Genomic DNA, 27,055 nt, shown 5'->3' with positions numbered 1-27,055 from the left:
AAATGAATAACTGGGTAGCGGCATCTCCATATACTGTAGTGGATAGTCTATTAAAGGAAAAACTTTTACTTCTTCCAAAGATGATTTTTTCTTTCTCCATTCTTAGTTTATATTTCAGAAGATTATGAATTTGAATCTTAAAGTGGGAGACAAAAACTTCCCACCTGTGTTTAATTTTCTTCTTTAAAAACCCAACATAAATGAGATTTCTTTATTCAATTTGCATTTTTCTTTGTGTTCATTTCATTCAACTTACACTTTGTAACTTCAAAACTCTTCTTCATGTTTGATTTCGGTTGATTATTTTCTCTCTTTTTATGACAGCAGATTGTATCTCTTGTGTTTGGGTGCATTTAGCATTTTCTTTCTCTCTGTGAAAAGCCTACATGAGTTAGAGCGCCCTGCGAGGACCTTCTTCACTGATCAATGATCTATTTTCACTTCTGATGAGTCGTTTGAAAAGCAAAAGGACCTGTTGTTGTTTTTAGTGACTGTGGAGCTGCAGGTGGGAGGAGGGACCACGCTCACCGGATCCGTCCTCGGCAAACAAACCGAGAAATTAAGATATTCTGTTTGCTGAGACGAGCTTCTTTCTTCTCCAGATGTGAGGAGTGTTCCTCCTTCCACCAGGTGGCGCTCTTGGTCTTTACAGTATATGGACTTTCACCCTCTGCCTGCCTGATTCCTTTAGTCCTCATCAACACTTGTTTTAAACTTCTTGTAAACAAAACAGAGCATAGATATGAATGTGTTATTAAAGATGAGAAAACGGAAAGCAGCCTCCTCGTCTTTCTGTGTGAGTTGTTTCAGTACATTTCTTTGAACCTCTTCCAACCATTAATCTTTGTGTGGCACTTTTTCTCAAAACAACTTTAAAATTTCCTCAACAATAATTATGCATTCCTCGTATTTATAGGTAAAAAAGATATCAACATATTGGATAACCTGCTGATCTGCAACCTGCTGAAAATCCCTTGTGTTTTTCAAAAGATACATTTTTATAAGATAACTTTTTTTGTTTGGAAAATGTCAACAAGAAACAGCGTTCCATGGTCGACCGTGGAGGTGCAGACTTTCCTCACATTTTTCTTCTTCGTTGCATTTATTAGCGGGGTACACTGTGTCGCGCTGCCATGACGTCACACTATTACGTAGCTTACGCGGCTATAGGCATCCGGCTTACACGCCGTTCATCAAGTAGGGCACGGTTGGCTGTGAAAACGCAGACAGGATCAGGCGTTACCAATCCGATCCATACCATACTGTACTGGTCCATACTGGACCGCTTGGTGGAAACGAGCCAAAAGTATCAGTAAGTGTTATCTGATGTTAAAGCTCCTGTGAGGAACTTTAATTTGTGGCAATTTTGGTGCCACCTGTGGTCAAAGTGGTCTGTACCAAATGTGTCCAGTACATGTGTAATTTACGTATTTTGACCGAAAAACCTCATCCTGGTCGAATGTGTCTTATCATTTCTACCACAGAACATGTAAAAAAATGCTGTATCAGCAGCATGCTATTAATCACTTGGTCTGATGCCTGTGAAAAAAAAAAACACATGGGCATAGTCGCTCTTCTTATTGACAGTCTTGTTTGCTTTTCTAGGTCATAAAAATATACCAGAATTAAAGTTTGTTTCACAACCAGCGTAAAACTCCTCACAGTAGCTTTAACTTTAAGTTTGAACTGCGCAGAATTTAGCCTAACTCTGCATGGCGGGGTTATCAGATATCTTAACCATAAATGAGCACATTGTGCTGATGTGTCTTTGCCTGCACTCACAAAATATTGACAAAGATAAACTTTTCTCAAGTTTTCTTATTCAACAGCCACTTTTTGGATTTCTTGTTTGAAGAAACCTTAATTCATGTAAAACCCTCCCTAAGAAAAACTTTGCTTTCACTTTGTCTAAAAGCTACGTTTCAGTAAAATTTAAGCTTTCTTCATTTTGTCAGATTTCTTGGTAGTATTGTTCTCTATATTCAGGAAACAGCTTCAATTAATATTTTTTAATGATAAATTCCACCTTGAATTAATTCATGTTCAGTGTGTATGTTTTTTGCATTGTCTGAGGTGGCAGCTCTGTGTTTATGAAATCCTATGTAATGTCAGCATCATGTTTTTAACAGTGTCAAAGGCCCAAAGTGTCTCCAATCTGAGCGTCTCCACATTAGACAGAGTGATGATGCCCCCTTGTGGTCTACACTGACCACAGCAGCTCTTTGATGGTACTCTTAGTTTGAAAGTGATAATACACATACACTACCAGTCAAAAGTTTGGACATTATTTTGATTATTTTCGACATTGTAGTTTAATACTGAAGACATCTAAACTAGGAAATAATCTGGTTTTGTCATAATCTGGATTACAACAGTAGTCAAATAGGGCTATCCATTGTGTACTAACCCTACCTCTGAACAACACAACTGATGGTCTCAAACACATTAAGAAGGCAAGTCATTCTACAAATGAACTCTTGACAAGGCTCATGTGAAATAGAAACCATTCCAGGAGACCACTTCATGAAGCAGACTGAGAGAATACCAAGAGTGGGCAATGCTGTCATGAAGGAAAAAGGGGGCTATTTTACAGAGTCTAAAATATGTGTTTAAAATAATTAAAATAGATACAAACTCTTGAATGGGAAGGTGTTTCCAAACTTTTGGCTGGTTGTGTATATAGATTAAAATGTCCTTTTATAAAAGCTGCTCTAAGGAGGTATTGATCTAAAGTAAAAAAAAAAGTATGAATGCAAGAACATTCATTTACTTTCACAATCAGACATTTTATTCACATTTATTCAATTATTTTTACGAAAAATAATGTACACAAACTTCAAAGGTTTCTCAAGATCGCAGCTCTGTCAGGTTGAAATGATTACAGTCAGTCAGCACCTGAGCAGTGAGGAAGAATTTACATTTTTACATGATGTCACCCAAAAATTCCAGCTGAAAAATGATTTAAAGAGACAGTCTGTGATGTGTTTGTCAATACAGACAATCAGTATGATAGAACAAAACGATTTTTATCCAGAAAAGGAAAAATAAGAGAAGCTTTTTAACCAACTTTGTCACCTGAATAGACCGTTAAAGGAAGAGATGGCTTTTATGAGCAGTGCTGCCCTCTGCTGGCTGACACAGCCCATTGTCAATAAACCGCACACATTTAAAAATCCACAGTTCCCTCTCGTGGATAAATAAAGCAACTACGGCTACAATTCTTCCTGCACAAAAAATACCTCTTGCTTTGCATCAAGTATGATGAATTTTCATAAAATAAACTACTGTTTATGTGCTTTAGTATCTCTACTTATCAGAGTGGAGAATGCTGCTATATGAAATTAGAAAAATAATCCAGCCTTAAATACGATATTCAACCCTGAAAAAGAGTTCCAGCTGGATCTGCAGGATAAAAAGAGCTGAAGTAAAAGTAAAAGTTCTTCAAAGATCAGAGGATACACGAGTCATGGTCAGATAACTGTGTTCACTTATGGTGCATGGTTTGTGCATTTGAGTGATAGTTCACTGCTGCATCCACAGTGTTTCCACAGCAATTTGTTTCCTAGCACTGACAGGACTCTCATTTTTGTCTTTGCAGAGAAGCTTTTATGCAATCGACTAAAGCTGTCTCCATATTAGACACTCAATCTCGATGGCAACCATTCTCCTCCAGGGGGAAGCTCAAAAGACAAAATCACATTGCTGTATTCCAATTTGCAAAGTTAACAAATGCCAGAAACCGTTATGATTTAACAGCCTCATTGTGATCCACAACTGAAAGAGCAGTTGGATAAGTCCCTGAGTTCATTGAGCTCAATTCAAAGTTAAAACCTCACGTCTGAGCGACCTGAACGTTAGCACGTGTCCTGTCACTTCCCGGCCCTCAGGTTCTCGTCTGGCTCTCCTTGAAGCATCTGAGGGTTCTCCGTAAGTGTCGCACGCACTTTTTTCTTTTCCTTAAACCTTCCTGAGTGAGACACCTTCATGTGGCGCCCTCTGCTGGCTGTGGTTTTGTCCACAATCTTCTCCAGGCGGGCATCCATCTGGGGGTCGTGCCCTGTGTCCTCTGAGTGGACGGAGCCGGACGCTGTGCCTGACCCGGGGTGACCAGTGGAGGAGTTGGAGACAAACTCTGCAGGGATTTCATACAGAACTTTGGGCTGTGACTTTTTTCTCCTCAGGAAGGTGAGCTTCCACCAGCCGGGAGACGGGTCGGCCATGATGGATAGAGAGCTGAGGAGAGGGGAGAAAAGAGAGGCATGAAGTAAGTACACAAAAGCTTGATCACATGACCCCTCAAAGCCTGAAGTCCCCACTGCAAAAAAAAAAAAACAACTACCCCTTTAAAAAAGAAAATGGTTGAATTGAATTAAGTCACTTTTAATGTCTGAGTTGTCCTCAGTTGAGTTATTGCACACTTCGATTGAACGAAAAATGCCAGTTTAGTTTCAGTATTGCACCGTTATTACAAAAACTATTGTCTAGTTTAGATTCAGAGCATTAACAGAGTCACCACAGACTGTTTGAACATTCTCACCTTGACTCACCTGGTTAAACTCTGACCTGCAGCTGGCGTTCAAACCTGCAGTAGGTCAGCACCAGATTACCTGGAACCCCTTAGGCGAGTTCTGAATGCAGCTGAGCAAACAGAAACTGAACCACATTGTTTTATTGTTTCTTTTCTTCTCTCTGTGTCCCATAAAAATGTGATCTCAGTTTACTGATCATTGTTCTGCTCTCTTTGTTCCTTTTCATGTCCATTTTACTTGTGTGCAACTTTGAAGTGACGGCGAGTATCGACTTCAGGAGCGCTCTGTGTTTGACTTCCAACAGTGAAGGGAGGAGGAAGAGGAGGAGAAGGAGGAGGAGAGTCTGTTTTAATGCTGGTGGTGCAGAGACAAAAATCAAATTAGAATTACGCATTTGATTATGTATTTTAATGCCTATGTTTTCTAGTAGTTCTGCAAATTTCCTCTCTGGGAAAATAAAGATAAAGTTGAAGCTGAACATTTAAGATACAATCCTTAAATCATAGAGAGAAATCCCTTCAGCGTTGCAGTTTTATGCTTATCAGAAGAAGCTAAATTTCATGATTTTAAAAGATTCTGCACATCTATTACATAGGACAGGAGTAGAAGACGAGTGAGACGGTCCTCTCCCACAAAGGTACAAAACTCATGGCAGAACATGAGTCTGGTCCTGCTTGAGGTTTCTGCCTGTTCAAGAAAGTTTGTCTTTGCCACTGTAACCTGCTGTAACTTGCTAAATCCTGCAAAATGCTCTGCTCATGGTGGTTTAAGTTGAGATCAGATTGAGTCCTGTCTGTAACATGGGTCTGGATCTTATCCTGTCTTGTATGGAAGTTGGGTCTTTGTTAATAATATAGCAGAGTCAAGACCTGTTCCCGCTGCCACCAGGATGAAGCCACTTTGTACCACTCTTTTTTTGGAGCTGCCCCAGTCTTATGCCATTCTGGTCGGCCATCTTTGTGACATTCTCCACTATTTGTAGTAAGGAGATTCATCCTGACCCTATTATTGCATTAATTGGAGTTGTTCCCAGAGTTTTCGCACTTACAGGCGCACAGGGTGACGCTTTAGCCTTTGTGTCCCTACTGGCCCGACATCTAATTTTGACTAACTGGAAATCCACAGAACCACCATCACACAGTAAATGGGCGGCAAGTGTGATGGCCCATCTCAAACTTGAAAAACTCAGACACTCCATCAAGGGAACAGCTGAAATATTTTTTAAAGTCTGGAAACCCTTCCTCTTTTACTTTGAACAAAATTTAACCTCTAGACAGTGAACATTGTATCAGGGTTCCTTGAACCTCTTCCCCCTAATCTCAGAGTGCGCCCCCCCCCCCCCCCCCCCCCCCCCCCCCCCCCCCCAAACACACACACACACACACACACACACACACACACACACACACACACACACACACACACACACACACCTTTTCCTTTTCTTATTCTGCAGTCTTGTTTTGTTTTGTTTGTCTTGCCTAAAATACATATGTTGTTGTACTCTGTATATTTTCTTTTTTACGTTTGGTAGTTTGTTAGGCTTGGATTGCCTTGTTAAGTTGTTTTCGCTGTTTTTTAATGTCTTTTTTTGATTGAGACATGTTGTGATGTGTAAATTAATGTATAAAAAAAAAAAAGGAAAAAGGAAAAAAATCCAATAAAAAGATTTCAAAATAAAAAAAAATAGCAAAGTACGATCTAGACCTGCTCTGTTTGGAAAGCGTCTTCAGATAACCTTTGTTGTGATTTGGCGCTATATAAATAAAGATTGATTGATTGAAAATTCCTGCACAATATCTAACTTAAAAAGATACATATACTGGCAACAATTTGGTCTCAGACCTTTATCAGGCAAACCCAGGTGTACCTGATGAAGGTCTAAGAAATGCATTTTTCCAAGTTATAATAGTTTGCAGGAGCGTTACATTTTTTTTATGGTTTCAACATTACTCACATTTTGTCATTTCACATCATCTCTCTCTTTTAGTCTGTAAGAAGTTTTCAAGCTCTGACTTAAGACTTGATTGCTTAATTGTCCAACAACTTCAGGTGACTGTGCTGCAGGCTGACATCAGTGTGTGTGACTTGTTTTGTGCTGTCTTTATATAAATAAAGATGGACGGCATGACAGCTTCCCAAAAGTGAAGCCAAAACATTTAGAGCTCCCCCATCAGTTCAGAACCTCACTTTGTACAATATTTTAGTTTACATTGAAGTGCTCGCAAACACAAAATGTTAAAAAGAGAAGCCTCAGCTCTTCTGTGTTTTGTCAAATCACCAGATGTTAAAGCAGCTGATATAGTTAGCATTCTACCTTCTCAACATCAGCATCTTACTGCTGTCTCTGTTGACCAAATGGGGTTAGTGTCTGTAAACAGCTAATGAAACAAGACCTTCCAGTTTCCTCTCGTTCACATGCACAGGAGGGGGTCAGACGGGGAGATGGCTCATTTTCTTTTCAAATCCACAATCTCACAATCATCCACAAAGGTCATGTGTTTTTACATAATTAGTGCTTATGTTACTGCACTGTCACACATGCCTGCTAAACGTATTCAGAAACAGCAGCTTTGGTTACAAGGAGGCATTTGATATGTTTGTGAGGGAGAGCATTTATCAGTTCTTTATTGTAGAGCCAACCTGATACAGTAACTGTTTCATAAATATAACCTCACACCACACCTTGTCTGAGCTCTAACGGAGAGGTAGCTATGTGAAAGAGTCTGAAACAACTGAGATTTCTCCCTGAACTATGACAAGCTTCATATTTTTGTATTTCTAGTGGCTGTTTTTTGCAAACTAACCGACCTGTTGTCTTATTTTTATATCTTGCTACTTCCTGGGCCAGAGAAATAATGGCGGTGTAGCCTTTCTGTCTTGTCTGCAATGAAATGGCCTGCTACATACTCAATAGAGGTGTGAAAAAATATTGATACAGCAATATATCGTGATACTTCGACCTCCAACATAATATTGATATTTCAACCCTTTGTATAATTTTTTTGTAAAAATAAAAAATCGTATTTTAGCTGAGTTGGAACTAAAATACGACTTCAGTATTTCAAAAACAATAAAGTGGCAAAATTGTTTTCAATCAAATATTTTGACTTAATTTGTCCTTTTTATTTTGAGTAATATTTTGTGATTTAAATGTAAACCATCTCTACTTTATTCTTAGCTAACTGTGTAGAATATCGCAACATATCACAATATTGTGATATCGTAATATATCCTGATACTATTGTATCGTGACCCAAGTATTGTGATGCGTATCGTATTGGGCTGTTCTTGCCAATACTCACCCCTAGCACTCGACGAATGTAGTAGGCAGTTGGTACTGCCTACTACATTACTACATACTGCGTTTGAATTTAGTATGTAGTGACCAATCTGATAGCAAAAAAGTTAAGAAGTGGTTTACATGGAATTTAATCATTTTCACAGCACTGAACAACACTGAGTGCCCCCCATCATATATGGAAAAAAGAAGAAGCTGAACGATAGCACTGTGCATTGTGGGGAAAATTTCATGAGGGAGACTAGTCCGTTGCATATCAGTACGGCTTCTGGGTGGATACTACAGATTTTGCCCTTGTTCACATATTACTTACTACATACTGAATTTTGGCCAAATCAGTACGTACTGCTGGTATAGTCTATGCCTCCACACGTTTGGTTTTCCCCCTGACTGCCTGCTATTAAAGGTGACATATCACGCTTTTTTCATCAATATATATTGGTCTAAGAGGTCCCCAAAACATGTCTTTAAAGTTTATGCTAAAAAAAACACTTTGAAATCAGATTTTGGCATGCCTGAAAAGCCCTCTTCTTCAGTCCTGATAAATAAAAATCATCCACTAGATCTTCAAATCTGCAGACGTGGGGAGTAAAACCGACCTCTGCCAGAAAGGCAGCGGGACCTTTTCTGAAGGATTGGTCACAGATTTAGTGTTTCTTGTTGTTTTATTTGTCAGTATGTCGACGTGTGTCTTGGTACACAGCTACAGCTACAGCTACGAACATGTAGCTATGTGGCTATGCTAATTAGCGCTAGCACTTATCCATGACAAATACAAATCATCCACTAGATCATCAAATCTGCAGACGTGGGGAGTAAAACCGACCTTTGTGTTTATTAAGACAGCCTACAACTAGCATGCCTCCCTCCTAAGCTCCTTGTTACCACACATTTGTGCAGGTATTGAAAAACGGAGGGGAGATTCAGTATTATTTTATACAGTCTATGGGCTGAACAAGCTCCGAGCTCTGACTCCGTGACAGACCGGATATTGTTGTTACGTAACAAAAACATGGAAGTCTGAAACGGCTCGTTTCACACACATTTACAGAAAGGTGGAGAAATCAAAACAGGGGCAGAATAGATTTTTTTCATTCTCGGGGGGTTTGTAGACATGCCAGGGAAACATATTTCAGGTAGAGAACCATTAAAAAGTCCATTTAGCATGATATGTCACCTTTAAATCAAACCTCAAGTATCCTTTTTTGATCCCTTTTTCCTTTCCTTTTGGTCACTTTTACACTATATTTTATCCCATTGTTTTTAGCTGATCAAGTATTTGAATGTGTTGTTTTTATGTTCTGATGAAAAGCACTTTGGCTGAATTTTTTTTTTATAATGAAATGGTACAAGTTGGTCTTTTACAACTACAACAATAAGGAAAAGATATTTAACTGAAATCTTCCTTTCCTATTACGGACCAAACGTTAACAATTAAACTGCAAATCTAGATTAGTATGCATAAAAACAATGCAGGACCAGCAAGCTTTAGCAAAAACCCGACTGAAAGACTGTTATATTTAAAGACACTGTGTGAATAATGAAGCAGAGTAGAAATGTAAGGCAGCATGAAATAGAGAGTGAAGTAAAGTGAAGTATGAGCGCCCCAGAGTACAGTCACTTAACAATTCTTGTCTGAATGCATTCATTTACTTTCCACCACTGGTTTTACAGTGCTGCAGACTCACCTGCTTGCAGATGTTTTTTCTCTGCGCAGGTTTCAGGATCGGTGTCTACCTCTTCACTCCAATCTTCAGCCTGAATTCCCTCAGACTGCTTTGTGAGTTCAACTTTGTGTGTCCTGTTTGTCTCTCCTGTAACAGATGGGACGTGTGTTAAATCTTAAAAGTATCACTGGCTTCCTGCGGGTCAGTTAATAATAAGCTACCCGACATTAATGTCTCACTTGACAGTTTTTAATCCCTGTTTCTTCACAGAGGAGAGTCCATAATCCATCGCCCTCATACACGACTAAAGCAGAAGTGGATGAGGAGTTGAATCAGTGTGATGAAGTCAGTATACAAAACAGTACAAACAGTACGATACAGCACGATACATTACAGTATAATACGATGCGATGCGATGCGTTACGATACGATACGATACAATACAATACGATACGATAAGATATGATACGATACAATACGGTCTGGTGCGATACAGTACAAAACAGTATGATACAGCACGATACATTAAATTATGATACGATTTGATACGATTTGATACGATAAGATACGATAAGATACGATACGATAAGATACGATAAGATAAGATAAGATATGATACGATACGGTCTGGTGTGATACAGTACGATCAATACGACACGACACAGCACAACACGATGCAATACGATACAATACGATACGATACGGTACGGTACGGTACAATACGATACAGTACGATAAAATACAGTACGATCAATATGATACGAGATGATACGATACTACACGACACGGCACGACACGATACGGTACGATACAGTACGATCCAATACAGTACTATCAATACGACAAGACATGATACGATACGACATGACACAGCACGACACGGCACTAAACGATCCGATCAATACGATATGATATGATACCATACAGTACAGTAGGCTACGATACAATACGGTATGATACGATACAGTACGGTACAGTGCGATCCAATACAGTACTATCACTACGACACGACATGATACGATACGACACTGCACTAAACAATCTGATACGATACGATATGATACCATACGGTATGATACAATACAGTACTATCACTACGACACGACATGATACGATACGACACGGCACTAAACAATCTGATACGATATGATATGATACGATATGATACCATACGGTATGATACAATACAGTAAGATACAGTAAGATACAGTACGATACAATACAGTACTATCAATATGATACGAGATGATACGATACTACACAACACGGCACAAAACGGCGCTTAACGATCTGATCCGATCCGATATGATATGATACCATACAGTACAGTAGGCTACGATACAATACGGTATGATTCGATACAGTACGATCCAATACAGTACTATCACTACAACACGACATGATACGATATGACACGACACGGCACGACACGGCACTAAACGATCTGTTACGATACGATATGATACAATATGATACCATACGGTACACCACGCTACAATACATGTTACGATACGGCACGAAATGATCCGATACAATACGATATGATACGATATGATATGATATGATACCATACGGTACGGTACGATACAATACGGTACGATACGATACAATAAGATACAGTACGGTACATTACAGTACGATCAATACAATACGACATGATACGATACGAAACAACAAGGCCTGACGAGATACGATATGATATGATACTGCGCGACACGATGAGATGCAATACAGTAGGATAGGGTATGATTCAATACGATACGATACAGTGCGATACAATACCATGCAGTACAATACAATACAATACGACACGACATGACACGATATGATACAAATACAATACAACACGATACAATACGACATGATACGATACGACACGACACCATACGACACAATCACAATATGATACAATATGATACAGCATGATGCAGTGCAATACGACATGATACAGTACAATACAATACGACACAATAAGACAGGATATGATATGGTACGATATGATATAATACGATATGATATGATGCAACATAAAATACTTTTATCTACTCTAGCAATATGTTTGAAAGAGATCAGGCAATGCGACTTGAAATGGTACATTTCTCAGTTTTGTCCACTCCTCTGTGGGTTTAAAAAGCTTCACCTTGAACAGCAGAATTGCAGGCTAAGGAGTGTTGATGTTCATCCACAGCGCAGACAACATCCCATTCATTTCTAATTATTCCGGTTCATCCTTCTGCTCTATACTTCCTCTGTCTTCTCCGTCCGCACTCTCTCCTCTGTCTGCCTCCTCTCAGGTGCTGCCTTCCACCTGTTCTGTGGTTGGCCCCTCCCACTGACCCACAGAAACACACACACATACACAGATAACTATACTGGTGATGACATTGGTTTTACATTACAGTACTACAGTCAATGTTTTTATCATTAAACTACCTGAAGTAACTTTCTAGATTACCACAATTAAGTATATGTAAGGGAGGGAGAAAGATGCTTAATTCAAACTAGACATCGCTTTTTAAACAAACACCAGACTCCATTGAAGAATGCAGAACATTGGAGTTGAAGGTCTACAGCTGCCTCTCTTCCTTAGTACACTTATGTTTTATTGTGTCACATAAATTTTGTGTTGGACCCGAATTTACACAAGAACACATTCTGACAAGAAAAATAATGGCAGGTGTAGACCAAAAACTCCTGAATTCTGTGAGGTTAAATCACTGTTTTGTCAATGAGATTCACTCTAAGCGTTAAAATAGCCAGCTCAGGTTGAATCCCAAATCTTTCTTTGTTGTTATTTTTGTAAAAATCTAACCACCTATGGTAGAGGTAGAGGTAGAAAACCAACCAAGTGGTGCCACAGCCTATAATCTGCAAGGTGAAATTATTTTGTTTTCTTAAAAAAACAAACAAACAGGAAATAAAAGTAAAAAGGTGTCAGGAAATGTCACAATTGTTGTTCCAAGTTGGAACCAGCATAACCCCCCCCCCCCCCCCCCCCCCCAAAAAAAAAAAAAGATTAGCTCTCACTGTTGTAACTGTGCAAATATTTTTATAACACAACAATTTAAGGAGTTCAAAGTTTCACAGAGTAGATTAAGCATGGACATAGACCTGTTGTAAGGAAGGTGATAGACTTTTTTTATCATACCTTTACGGACACTCACTCTATAATGAGATCATATTGCAGGAAACCCAGCGTTAAAACCTTGCAGTAATCCTTCACACCCTCTTCATATCTTGGAGAATCAGACTCACATCAAGGACTTTGGAGTTGATTGTTAACCAAATTTTTTTGGCATTGTCTTTGACTAAGTAGACGCCACGTGTGTTTTTTCTGGCTGTAAATGAGTGACAGTGTTTCTGGATAAACAACCCTCTGTGCTGTATGAATTCATATCTCTGTGACTGTTTCAGGAAGTAGGACAGGAGCTAATGAGTAACTGAGTTAATATCTGCAGCATGAAAACACACAGACTCCACACTTACACACATAATAGAATTCCTATGTTCAAATCTTTTTCTGTTTATATTTTTTTTTCTTTGTTTTTACTGGGTAAGCATTTAAGGTTAAAATAAAACAAGAAAATACACTTTTGAATTCAGTGTTTCTTAACTAAGCAGAATCACAGCTCTGGAGCAAGGTTACAGGGGATGTAGGTCATCCCAAAAGGAAACTGCAGTGTGCCCTTGTGCAAAGTGGTAACACTTTAGCTTTACAATGATTTGAGGAGAGGTGGAGAGGGGGAACTTATCTAAAAAAAACCACACTGTATTAAACCTGTGAATCCTTTGCCATGCAGGAAATCCGCCCGGATTGCCGATGGAGGGAGGGGCTAGCCTTGAGAAACACAAAAAAAAAACAGTTAACTAGATTGTAGATGTAAAAACACACACATATATATATATATATATATATATATATATTTGTTCTATGTATTATAGACTTGCCATTCCTTTTTCTGTCTTTTCATTTCACCCATTGTTGTAGTTGTAGAAAAGCACAGCTCAACCACATTGTGAGCAAACTGTTTCGTTGCCATCTCTCATTGGAAGCCCTTACTGGGATTTGAACCAACAACCATCAAAGAGAAAGGTAGCACTCATATCCAAAACACACCAGAGCTGCCTGACAGTGATTGCCTTTTTAGGTCTTTTCAGTCAACCATCTTGTTGGAGTTGTTTAAAAGCTCCCTTACTGGGAGATGAACCCACAACCATCAGACTGCAGGGGCCTTGTACCGCCTTGTACCGCCTTGTACCGCTTTGTAACGCCTTGTACCGCCTTGTACCACCTTGTACCGCCTTGCTTGAATGAACTTACTTTTGTAGGTATTTCATTTAACAAGTAAGTTCGTCCAAGCAGCCCTGTGTTGCGATGGAAAGGGCTGCTGCCTTTCACTCTGATGGTTGTGGGTTCATCTCCCAGTAGGGAGCTTTTAAAAGCTGTACAAGGCCCCTGCAGTCTGATGGTTCTGGGTTCAAATCCCTGTGTTAGGTGGAAATGAAAGAGTTTCCTCACAACGTGGTCAAACTGTGCTTTTATAGAACTACAATAAATTGGTGAAATTAAAAGAGAAAAAAAAGCAAAGACTACCAGGCAGCTCGGTGGTGTTGAGGATATGTCAGCTGCCTTACAGTCTGATGGTTCGGGGTTCAAGTCCAGAGTAGGGAACGTAGAAGTTTGAGACAGGGATCATGCCAGGTTGAGGCAGGGACCATACAAAGATGCGGCAGGCAGTGTGGAAGTGATGGAAGAAGGATGAGGCAGGGAGGTGCAGGACAAGAGGCAGTGAGGAGCAGGACAAAAGCCATGAAGTCCGGGAAATCACCACAAAAAGGGGTAAAAAGCACACAGGAAACTTGCAGGAGGAAAAATAAACACAGGAGGTGTAAAGAGGTGTAAGAAAGTGATAGTGATGAGCCGAGTAGCAGTTCTTCTACTAACCTGTGTTTTTAACTCTGTAGCAAATAAAAGAAGAAGTAACTGTCACTCTTTCCTGCTTGTTTCCAAGTGCACAGTTTCTGTCCTGTCTTTAATTGAAGACATCCAGTCACTTAGTCATGATCATTTCATCATTTTTGTTGGATTAGGTTAAAACCTAAAAATCTACGACTGAAGCAACAACCAAAAGTAAACTGTGCAGTGACTGTCTGCTGGTTTTCAATCTTCAGTGGAGTTAAAACTGTTAGATGTGCTGATAGAAAAACAGAGCTTTATGAAAATCAGGAACAATAGTCCAGCTGTGATTTTAATCAGTATATCCTCATCTCTTTACCCACATCACTGTGACAGACAGTATTCTGTATGTCAGGGCACAGAGCAGTTTGCTCTTTTTGTCTTTCTTCCTGTATTAAAATGAACCTGGGAAAGGATTTACAGATAGAGATGACACCATGAAGAGACTTATATCAGAGACAGTGTTTCACAGAAAGTGAAAACAGTGATTAATAAGAGCGACAGCTTCAGTGGACTGAAGATGAGAGGAAGGGAAGACAGAAGCTAGAAAGCTGAAAGAAAGAGGGAAAGCGGAGAGAGGGACAAATAATAATTTGTATATATAATAAGATAGATAGAGGCAAAGAAGGAAATAATAAAGTAAGAGAAAAGAAAGAGGAGATGAGGGAGATGAGGGAAAGGAAGGAAAGATGAGACAGAATAAAATAAAGTATCCTCATTTTTATAGTTGGTACCACTTCTGTGTTACCTGGTGAGGTCAGTAAAGTGTCACGTTTGTTGGTCAAACATCCCCATCTTGTGGTGAATTTCATGAAGTACCTCTCCACCACCTGCTGGATATAGTGTTAAAAATCATATATATAAATACATATCACAGAAAGGGTCAGAGCATACCAACTCAAATAAAGAGAAAAACTGAAAGTATTTTTAGGATACAATTGAACTACAATCATTTTTTTTTTTTTTACTTCTATACAGGCAGGAGTCCGTTTTCCTGCCTTTTTTCTTCCTGATTAAATGAAGCATGGGATAAATTGGTCTTTTTGGGGACTTTTGCCCACATTTATAGGATTAGCTGTTTATTTGTTAGATAGTGTCCCATTGCTCTGTACAAATGATCTGTAATGCCCTGTAAACGCACACAAGCACACATGCGATGAAATGAAACGAGAGGAGAGAGCAAACGAGGAGATTTGTATTAAGAGAAATGAGACGTCCTCTCCTCCGGAGCGTCAGGTGAAAGGAAAATATAAACCATGCAACTGTTTTCAAACCCCGTGCTCATTAATAATCAGCCTTATATGAAACTTTATTAACCTGACTGGAAATATAACAAGTGTTTCTACTAACAGACAAACTCTACTGTCAGACTTTAATTCTCTTCATGAAGAAAATGAGAACAATAAGGGAAACTAACAGGAGAAATAACTGCTCATGCATATATATTATATCTGTTATATGTTATGTCTCTATTTCGTTAGACAGTGAATCTGAAATAAACAACCAGATAGAAAACTCAGGAGTGATCCTGTTATTTTGCTTTTATGTTCCATATTTTGTTTTGGAGATTGGGTGAGCAGGCAGGCCAGTTCATGAGGTGTTCCTCTTTTGTATTTTCCTCCATGGAGGAAAAGATATTTTAAAGTGAAAAAGACGCTAATGTTAACGCATGAGCACAGTGCACCGTCACATGCCTCACGTTATTCCCAGGACAGGATGGCATCTCAGGGCTTTAAAGAGGATCGCCTCATGAACTGGCCTGCCTGCTCACCTGATTTCAACCCGACTGAGAACTTGTGGTCAATAATAAAGGAGATAATTTACAGTAATGGCAAGAAATACAGCTCAAAAGAGCATCTTTGGAAAGCAATACAAGGTACAGCTCACAGTGCCAGCAGAGAAGACATCAGAAACCAAATCAGTTTACCAGTGACCTCTGACCCTCACTGAAAGAAAAGGAGGTTATATTGGACATTTGAGAAACACTTTTGATTTGAAATGTTTCAGAGACATTAACAGTTTTATTTTGTATACAAATGTAAAGAAAACTGTTGTTTTTGTTGAAGTTTGAATACAGAGTTAGTAAATATTATTATTTTCAATCAATAGAACGTTTAAAATGGTGCCTAGTTTTTAATTTTCACAAATTATATACTCTTATCACCAACTTGCATAATAATTTGGCACACTGATTTCTGCAGATTCTGCATTTATTTAAAAATACAGCCGAAAAGCATCATTTTAACTACACAGTTGAAGAAATACATTCAATATCTGACTTCCTTACAAATTTTAAAACGACTGTTGATATAGTTTTTGAAATAGTCACAAAAACGCAACTTACCTAATAATTGTGCACGCAGTGTATGACTGAATAAAGGGCCATGGAGACCTGGCATTGTATGGTCGATGTTGTTTTGTAGTCCTGTTGTCTGACCTGCTATCCTAACCGCTAAAGCTGTGTGTGGCTAGCAGAAACACACTTCCTTGAGCAGAAGTGAATAAAGAAAAATGTGTTTTGAATGAGAACTAAATCTACAAAGCCCTGTCAGGCGGTTCTCTCCACACAACCTAAGTTTTGTGTTGTTGTGAACTGAGTTTCCCCGCTTCCTGGAGTAGTCATTAACATTCTACTAGCCGAGCTAACAGCTGATGCTCCTGACCTGCTCCTGACGTGCTGAGCTAACACCTGATTCTCCTGACAGCTTATGCTCCTGACGTCTCTGTCACAACCATAGACTGTATATAAAAGTATATATTACAACCAGTGGCCATAATTTCCCATTCCAGGTGAGACACAATCACTCAATCATATGTTTTAAAAATACCATCACTAAAATATATAAATACTTGTACAATGTGTCTGCAATTCAATTCATATTAGGTCCATCTGTGTTGAGCTACTTAAGTATGCCATGCTATGTTTTTAGTTTATTTTTGGAGCATGCATTACCTTTGAAGATGTTTTGGAGAATTTTCTGGACAGTGTTTGTCATTGTATTGGATTATTGCAATAATAATAATAATAATCAAATATTTGCATAATGCAAGAAAGCATATTTGTCCACTTCCATGTTGCTAAGAGTATTAAAAACATGGAAAACATCCCTTCAAGTTACATTTTCAACAGATACAAATGTGGATTCATTTGCAAGTAAACATTACTTAATTATGGACAGTCATTTGATTAAGCATGATTAGCATTATAATTGTTTGACAGCAATACTTTGTTTACTTTCAGAGGAGTAGCAGATCATTCTGACAGCTTTATCCAGCCTGGACATGCTGCAAACACAGGTAGGAACATGGAGAACAGCATAGAGACATAGAAACTGTGAGTTGTATCTTGTAAATGTATTGTATTTGTTTGTATGACCTCATATTGTTATAGAAACTCTGAACAATGTAATGACACAACACATATTTCTCTCATACCGTGCAGGCTTATTGTTTTGTGGCCGTGAAGGTCCCGCTCAAACATTTCATGACTGCAATTCACTGAACACAAAAAAACATTTCCCTGCATAAATATTCAATGGAACATGAAAACAGACAGTGGTTTTTGTAAGGGATTTTAAGTCCATGCAGTGATTTCCACAGTGCAGCCTGAGGGTCTGAAGGGCACAGCCAACCAGTATTGATTTTGGGCCTTTTTTGTCCCGAGATTTCTTCATACTCTCTGAAACTTATCATGAAATTAGGAACTGTCTGATGAAATCCAAAAATTCTTAACAATCAGAAATTGTTTAACTATTTGCTTACACAGTCTCTCAAAGGATGGTGAACCTCTTTCTCTCTTTACTTCTGAGAGACTCAGCCTCTCTGGAGTCCTCTTATTCAATCAATCAATCTTTATGAATATAGTGACAAATTCAAGGATTCAAGGATTCAAGGTTTTTTATTGTCATACCAATACAAGCTGTCACATGATATGGAACGAAATTCCGTTCCTCAGGTCCCGTATTAAGCCAAAAAAAAGAACATACAATTAAGGGAAGACATAGTAAAAAAAATGTAAAAATATAAATACAAATATAAATAATGTGCATAGTGCAATTGAATGAGCAAATGTACAGTGTGCAAGTTTTGAGGTAGTCCGTTTTATTGTACTGTTCATGTCAGAGTCTGTATGGCTGGGAGCGGCCGAGACTACAGAGCACCACCAGAGTTCAGCAGTCTTACAGCCTCAGGAAAGAAGCTGTTCCTCATTCTGGTGGTTCTGCTCTTGATGCTCCGCAGCCTCCTGCCTGAGGGGAGAGGAGCAAACAGTTTGTGTGCAGGGTGGGAGGTGTCCTTCATAATGCCAGAGGCCCTATTTCTGCACCTGCTGGTGTAAATGTCAGTGGCTGGTGGTAAGCTGTTCCCTACAATCCTCTGTGCGGCCTTCACCACCCTCTGCAGAGTCTTCTTCTCTGCAGCAGAGCAGCTGCCATGCCACACAGTGATGCAGGAGCACAGGACGCTCTCCACCACACATCTGTAGAAGGAGTTCAGAGCTGAGCTCCCAAGTCCTGCGCGCCTCAGCTTCCTAAGAAAGTAGAGGCGCTGGTGGGCCTCAGAGACTCAGCCTATCTGGAGTCCTCTAATTCAATCAATCAATCTTTATGAATATAGCGACAAATCACAATAATTGTAACCTCAAGACACTTTAAAAACAGAGCAGGTCTACACCGTACTCTATGTTCTATTATTAACAAAGACCCAACATCAAGACAGGATAAGATCCAGTCCCATCTGACAGGTCTGAGTCTGATCTCATCTTAATCCACCATGAGCAGAGCACTTTGCAGCATTTAGCGAGTTACAGCAACAAGGACAAACTGCCTTTAACAGGCAGAAACCTCCAGCAGGACCAGACTCGTGTTAGACAGAAATCTGCTGAGACTGAGTTGGGTTTAAAAGAGGGATAGGCGAGGTGAAGAGAGAGATAGTGGTGAGACGGATATTAGTAGCTGTAGCCGCTGGAGTCTGGCACATCTACACCAGTGACTCAGAGGAACCTACGACACAAGGGAGCTCAGGGACCCCAGAAAGGTCTGTGGTTATTAACTTTAATGGGACAGTCATGACTTTAAACCCAGTCATGTCACTAATCTGTTTCAAACGTATGTACTCAGTGAGATGTTCCTCCAGGTGAGTTTTTGTTAGCATAGGCCTTTAATGATTTTCAACACATCAAGTTCTCTTTTAATGCGGGTTGTAGTTTTTTTAACTTTTTACTCACACCTGCTCTCTTTGATGTCATCTATGACGTAACACTTTCACTTTGGCGTCCAAAAAAAAATTTAACTCGAGCGCATGTCTTCCATCCTTTCCCCTCCTCTGTTTCTCCTTTCTCTAATCCGTTCCTCTGCTGCATCTTCCCTCTTGTGACTCCTTGTTATCTCTCTCTCTCTGTTTCTTTCCCATCATCTAACTCCTCATCTCCCCCTCCCTCCCTCCCTCCCTCCCTCCCTCTGTCTTTGTCATATTTCTCCATTAGGCAGGATTTTTAACCACCTCTTGTATCTGCTATTAAAGAAAGTTCTGCATCGTTCACCTGGACGTGCCATCAGTCACTGTCGCAGAGCTATAGCCTTTACACACATGCACACACACACAAACACACACAGACCATACATGTTCTCATATGCATACATGCCTAGATAGATAAAGATATAGTAACACAGGAGTACCACACCCTTCTTATAGCTTAAATCCACCCTATATATTACTAAACACACATAGCGACTTTGCAGCATCCGAGGATCCATTTGTCACTAACGCCTGGCTGTGTTGGGGGAGAAAGAGAGGGAATGGAGGGATGCGGATGGAAAGGTAGAGAAAGAGGGGAGAGAGTCAGAGGAGCACAGAGGAGGAGGGGGGGTCAGGGGGTTAAGGATGGAGGTGTGGAAACAGCGAAGGAGAAAGAGGATGGAGGGAGGACTGGGAGGAGGAGAGAGACGCTATCATTAGTCCTCTTTAGCTTCCATTATGAAGATTAAAGGGAAGACGGCCTCGGCAACTTAACCCTTTACACACCAGACCACAGCTCGCTGTGAGTGTGCTGGAAAGACTCTGATAACACTTTCAGGTCAAACAAATAAAATGATTCTGGAAGAGTGGGAGAAACACTGCCATTTTTTACTCTAGCTGCTCTCCTTTTTAAAATGTTTTTGTTTTTTGGAGGTTCATGCTTTGAAGAGTAAATACACAAATTACAAATACTGTTCCTGGTTAAAGCTATGATCTGTCAAAAGTTGAATTGAACACAAACAGAAAAGAGCAGAGGCTGTACAAAGAGTTACTTGTATTCTAATTTTTGATATCTGACAGGGACTACTGCTAAACTTCATCGCTGACAGCTACAAACAGATTTTTATGTTAGCTAAGCGTCTTGGTTTACAACACAAGAAAATATCTGGGTGCTACAGTGGGGCCTGAAGTGTAACCCTACAGTTTGTGAAAATTTAACTGTCAAGAAAAAGTATGAGTGAAGTTGGTGCGAATAATTTGGCCAATTGTGTTCACACATGTAACTCACCCTGAGAATTTAGGAACATTTTCAGGAGTTTAATAAAGGTATGTACGTGTTTAGTCCACTAAACGAGCCATGTAGCTTAGCAAAGTGAAATTTAAAACATTGCTTTAAATGTGTGTTATATTTTAAGTATGTCTTCACTGTTTCTCTTTCATGTCAAACGACTTTTTCCTGTTGTTAGAGGTGAATACACACTATTAGTAACAGGAGTACACAGAGGAGTACGCTTTGCAGATAATGGTTAGCCTCTTGGGTTATTGTTGTATAATCAATCTACAGGCATGGTGTGTAGTAATGGGAATGGTTAGCACTATCCAGCAGCCAGATTCCAAATTGAAACCCTCTCTTACTCACCCCTTTTGTTGACAAATCAACAGAGGCATTCAAGGAAAAGACGCTCCTGTTATGCATGATAAATATGATAAGATAAGATAAGATAAGATAAGATAAGATAAGATAAGATATGATATTACTTTATTGATCCCCATATGGGGGGAAATTCAGTTGTTACAGCAACCCAGACATAAGTACAATCAAGAAGAAGTTTCAATAAGTAGAAATGAAATGAAATAAAATAAGATAAAATAAAATAAAATAAAATACAATAAAATAAAAATAGAATAAAATAAAATAAAGATAAAATACAATTTAGATATATACAATGATCCACCATTTGTAAAGTTTATACCATTAATAACATCAAATACAAATTATTTTGCACACAACAACCGCGCTCTTCTTCTTCGTCTTCTTTGTCCTCCAACTGATGCATTTCGTGCAGCCACTCACTAAATACAAAAACACTTACAGTCTGTTATTAGTACCACTCTTTGCTACAGTAGAAACATGGCAGTGCAAGATGGCGGCCTCAATGGAGGGGGACCTTCTCCTATGGAGATATAATAAGCTTGTTTTATGTTCACAAAAACAAAACATTTTTATATATTATGAAGATTATACAATAATTAAAGCACACTTATGAAAATTATATTCCATTCATACCAAGTCTGTTCTGATAAAAGCCACTAAAAATGACACACTGTACCTTTAATTACTACACACTATCTTTCAAATACGAGACACTGTACCTTTAAATACTACACTGTACCTTTTGAATACTACACACTACATTTTGAATACTAAACAATTTACTGTTAAATACCACACACTGTATCTTTAAATACTACACACTACATTTTGAATACTAAACAATTTATTGTTAAATACTACACACTGTACCTTTAAATACAACTCACTGTACCTCAAAATACTACACACTGTACCTTTAAATACTACACTGTACCTTTTGAATACTACACACTGTGCTGTAAGATACTACACACTGTACCTTTGCATACGACACACTGTACCTTTAAATACTACACACTACCTTTTAAATACAACACACTGTACCAAACACTACACACTACCTTTTGCATACTGCACGCTGTACCTCTTAATAGGCCCCCCCCTACCACTAAATAAAACACACTGTATCTTTGTTCTCGCCCTATAAAGTGTATTCTGTGTATTGATTTTATCCAAGCACAGAGAAAAACGGTCAGACCCTTCATTTTGTATTCACACAGACCCTCCCAGGATCCACTTAGCTGTGTTTCTTTGGGTGTCCTGTTCTTTAATTTCTCCTGTAAGACGTCACTCATCTGGAGATCTTGAGCTACTCATTCTGCACTCCTGCAGGCTGCAGTTTACCCACCAGAGGGAACTGTTGAGGTAATTAAATTCAGTGTTCCAGGGACTTCCTCTGACACTTTCATTCACTGCTCACTGACCCGTCCTCTCTCTGGAGGCTGAATAAAACATCATCCAGGATCGTCCTTGTGGAGCCAAAACTCTCAGAGAACCAGAGAACACAGACGAGTCCTTTAAGTCTGAAAATGTGAGATTCAGCCGTTCATGTTTCCCATCTGTTTCATGTGAGTGTGTGCAGACTGCTGCTGTGATGTATTGTCCCTGTTATCAGAGTTAGAGCATCTCATTCATTCTCATCAAGTTGTATTCATCCTCCTTTATTCCTCGGTGTTAGAGTTAATACATGACATCATGTGGATATCAGAGGACGAATTCAAACAGTCTCAGAGCAGTCTTTTTGGAGCTGGTTTTTGATTTTAGTTTTATGTTTAAAAATGTAATCTATAAATGCTTCAAGCAGTATAATCAAAATTCAATTTACCTCCACTGAAGTGGTTTACAACAAAACTGCTTCAATGATACACGATAAATGGATCTCAAGATAAGATAAGATAAGATATACTTTATTTGTCCCCCGTTGGGGGAAATTCTTTTGTTACAGCAGCTTACAACACGGGACAGGGGAATACAACAATGTACTAACATAGTTAAAAAATATGATAACAATAGTAATAGCATATAATAAAAATAAAATAGAATAAAATAAAATAGAATAAAATAGAATAAAATATGGCAACTATTACGGATGTATACACACTATGTACACTTCTATCTGATAAATACATAAGGTAAAGCTTAAATGCAAGAAGAACAAAATTTAGAATTTTTTATATTATCTCAAATTTTTTTTTATTAGCATAGGACAATGTAATAAAATGTTGCCATGGTGAAATGAAAAACAAAAATGAGTACGCCCTCAAAATGTTGGTTGAAATATCACGCTGACACAAGGTGCTAATTCCCGGTAAAAAAAATAGAATGAAGAAGAGAAGAAAATACGTTACTCCCTCATAAAAACTGCCTATAATGAGTTAAAATTAAGTGCGAGAAAGAAAAATTTGAAAATAAAAAAAAATAATGAATTCCGATTTCTACAAGTTAAAATAGTACGTTGGCCTGGAAGGTCAACTAGACACAAAAAATTAGATGAATTGCAAAAATGTTTTGATAGAAAATGAAAACATTTCATGAAATGCGAAGACAATTCACATAACGTAAAAACATGTCACAAAGTAAATAAATATTTAATCAAATTCAGACACAATGAATAAAAAGCAAATATTCAGTAAACATAAAAACATCCAAAATTTACAAAAATATTTAATCAAACATCAAACAGTTTCATAGTAAGCAAAATTAAGAATTTGAAAACATTTTTGTTTTTCATGAAATATTTTTACATGTTTTTGTGAAAACAAAACAAAAAACTGTTTCGTGTTCAGTAATGTTTGCACAGTTTGCCTTTTGGGCCTCCATATAATAGACCTTTTTTTGTTATTAGTAAAACGTTTAAAGATAATTAGCTAAAAGCTTTACCTACTCTGACTCAAACATTAAACATTATATACTAGTTAGCATGGATATTTTTCAGAAATCAATATTTAATTTGAACAAATTTAGAATACTTTGATGTTTTTGGGATTATATATTAATTATATTGAACACGTTTGGACTCCTTTTCAGAACTGTCAGTGTAGGAAAATTGGATGTACATTTAAATGTTAGTAAACAGTATTGTTGTCGTATTACTCGATCACTTTTATCACACAATCACTTGAACACCACAAAGACTGCTTTTAGTGTTCATCCATTCATTAGTGTACACTCAGCTTCCTGAGAACACTCACATGTGCACACATAGAGAACAGGCTCATCTGCATATGAGGAAAAACAGCAGATTTTACACACACACACACACACACACACACACACACACACACACACACACACACACACACACACACACACACACACACACACACACACACACACACACACAGACAGACTACACAATGATGAACACAATACATCTTGGGTATGTGCAGCAGATTGAGATTTAGATCTCTCTCTCTCTCTCTTTGGACTCTTTCCTGATTTGTCTTCTGTCTGTTCCTCATGCATGCAATTACAAATGCCTGCATGCATCCATAAACAAAAGCGTTCACACACACACACACACATGCACGTTCACACACATGCTAACGCACTTGAGGTCCGCACTTTCATGTAAATCAAATCTCTGTAGGCTGCCCAGCTTTGTCTTTGTAGCTTTATGCAAATGAGCGGTTAATAAATGCTGCCTAATGAATTCATTACATGCTATCTGACATATGCACACACACCTACACACACACAGACACGGACACACACGGACACATACTTTCACCTGATGTGATTTGCATAACAATAGGCCTGGTTTGGCTCAATGTTACACCTCATTTAAAGACATGGATAATACAACACAGTGTTATACAATGTGATGCAATATGACTTCATATGATATGATGTTATTATGTCAAAGATGAGAGTCCTGTCTCTGTAGAAAGGCATTTCTCTGGGGTAATTACATTAGCTTCATGATGTGTTACACAGCAACAGTTTTTTTTCAACTGTGTTTTTTAAATTCCAAATGTGTTAAGTGTTATTTTTTGTGTCAATTAAGACTTGTGTGATGTCTGGAAGTAATGTTTGATTTACATATAAAATAGGTTTAAGTGGAATATTTAAATTTAAAGTTTAAGAAGATAAGCACACATTTTATGTTTAAAGGATCATGGTAGATTTTATGTCAGTAACCATGATAAACCTTTGATTTAGGACATGGCGAAAATTCAATAATTAAAATGATATAATTTTGAAAATAATAACAAATGTTCGATAAAAATGTGATGTATTTAAACCTGTAAAACAACCCCCAACCACTGGAAAGAGAGGGGGATGCTAATATGTCATAAACACTAGTTTCCACCATAGACTCTATAAAATATGGACGTAGTATCCGTGACATCACCTATCTGTTCCTGAGCGCTGTTTTGAAGCCAATCAACGGCGGCAGCCATATTGGATTGCAGAAATCAACCAGGCAGGTGACGTAAAGAGGTGGAGTTTGAGCCTCTTAGCCAACAGCTATGTGTTCCCGTCTGGGAGTCAAGTCAGTCATATCCTTATTTGGGCAAAAACTTGTAATCTTAATATCTTCTGATCTGTCGCATTAGAAAAAAATTGACCCCCCGTACAGTGTGTGCCATTAGAGAGATTAGCTACGTAGAGCCAAGCCGTCTTTTTGAACCAGGCTGTAAACATGTTAATTAATGCTGCAAAGATCGTCTTTTTTGAATTGATGTCTATGTGGTTTCCAGGGTTTCTGCAGCCAGCCGCGAGTGGATTCTTTATGTATTGCATTTTATAACACTTCCACATGGGCTTCATACTTTGAGACCGGAGTTGCTGCTTGGTTGCCACCCAACATTAGACAGAAGAAGATCATTTGTAAGAGAACTCATACACTTTCAGGGTGTGGGTACATAAATCTGATTATGCACATTACCTCAACCTGAGGAAAAATAAAAATCTACAAACTAAAAAAAAATCTCTTCTTTCACAAAAGACTTGCTTCCTGTTAGCGCTGTCAAAAATGATGGAATCATATCAGAGAACTAAATTTAGTTACAAGCTAACAAACTGGTTTCTTTGACTTGCACTCAGGAGCAAAAATCTGCCTTTGAATTTAAATGAAATAATAATTAGATTTTTAGTATAATAACTATCGATATCGACTGATGTGAAAAAAATTATTGTGATAACATCTTTTTTAATATCGCCCAGCTCCAATTTGAATATTTTTTTAACTCATTGTAGATCAATCTAACACCCTGACACAAACACGACAGTCTGTCAGTCAGCCAACACAAAGAGAAGCTGTTAGTGGACACAGGCCATTAAACCTCAGACATTTGGAGGTTAGCAGAGAAATAAGCCGAGCTAGAGTTAGCAGCAGCTTGCAATGTCCACAGACAGTTATTATGTTTAATAAAAAGCACTGAGCTAATACTCCTAGTAAAATTATCTTCTTCTTATTGTTCAGCCCTTAGCACCATTTCAAATGTATGTATTTATTTATTTATTTTTACCATAAATAGAATTAATCCTCTCAGGAAAGTAAACCAGATTTGAGAGTATACGTGTAATATATTATGAAGTGAGTTTTGGTTTTTACAGGTCAAAGGTCGTAATAGATGATCATGACGGGGACAGAGGACAGGAGGGACATTGGGATAAATGCAAAGGAGGAAACGAGAGCGAAGAAACAACAACAGAGAAACAAATTACCATGGTGAATTATCATGGTAATAGAGACGCTGCAGGCGA

At 38.4% G+C, this 27,055-nt stretch overlaps 1 protein-coding gene and 2 long non-coding RNA genes across 3 annotated transcripts; 2 read left to right on the top strand and 1 right to left on the bottom strand.

Annotated features, from left to right (window-relative positions):
- Positions 1–1,206: 1,206 nt before the first annotated feature.
- On the top strand, positions 1,207–5,256 carry LOC117832933. The gene is made up of 3 exons (XR_004635285.1): positions 1,207–1,312; positions 4,182–4,264; positions 4,785–5,256. It is a non-coding gene; the product is annotated as an uncharacterized LOC117832933 (long non-coding RNA).
- Positions 2,766–17,173, bottom strand: LOC117832932 (proline-rich protein 15-like protein A). Its single transcript, XM_034712263.1, has 6 exons — positions 16,799–17,173; positions 15,203–15,287; positions 13,276–13,335; positions 11,638–11,829; positions 9,519–9,644; positions 2,766–4,233 (listed from the first exon to the last, which is right to left on the bottom strand). Exon 6 carries the CDS (start codon positions 4,218–4,220, stop codon positions 3,870–3,872), a length of 351 nt encoding a protein of 116 aa, XP_034568154.1. The 5' UTR covers positions 4,221–4,233; positions 9,519–9,644; positions 11,638–11,829; positions 13,276–13,335; positions 15,203–15,287; positions 16,799–17,173; the 3' UTR covers positions 2,766–3,869.
- On the top strand, positions 16,898–27,055 carry LOC117832934. Its single transcript, XR_004635286.1, has 3 exons — positions 16,898–17,244; positions 17,696–17,751; positions 26,906–27,055. It is a non-coding gene; the product is annotated as an uncharacterized LOC117832934 (long non-coding RNA).

The sequence above is a fragment of the Notolabrus celidotus genome, chromosome 20 (genome assembly GCF_009762535.1).
Source record: "Notolabrus celidotus isolate fNotCel1 chromosome 20, fNotCel1.pri, whole genome shotgun sequence".
Taxonomy (NCBI): Eukaryota; Metazoa; Chordata; class Actinopteri; order Labriformes; family Labridae; genus Notolabrus; species Notolabrus celidotus.
The sequence above is the reverse complement of the archived record's forward strand: the minus strand, read 5'-3'. Positions and strand labels throughout refer to the sequence as shown.

Coding starts and splice junctions, on each gene's coding strand:
- LOC117832932 (XM_034712263.1), bottom strand. CDS start 4,220: ATGGCCGACCCGTCTCCCGGCTGGTGGAAGCTCACCTTCCTGAGGAGA.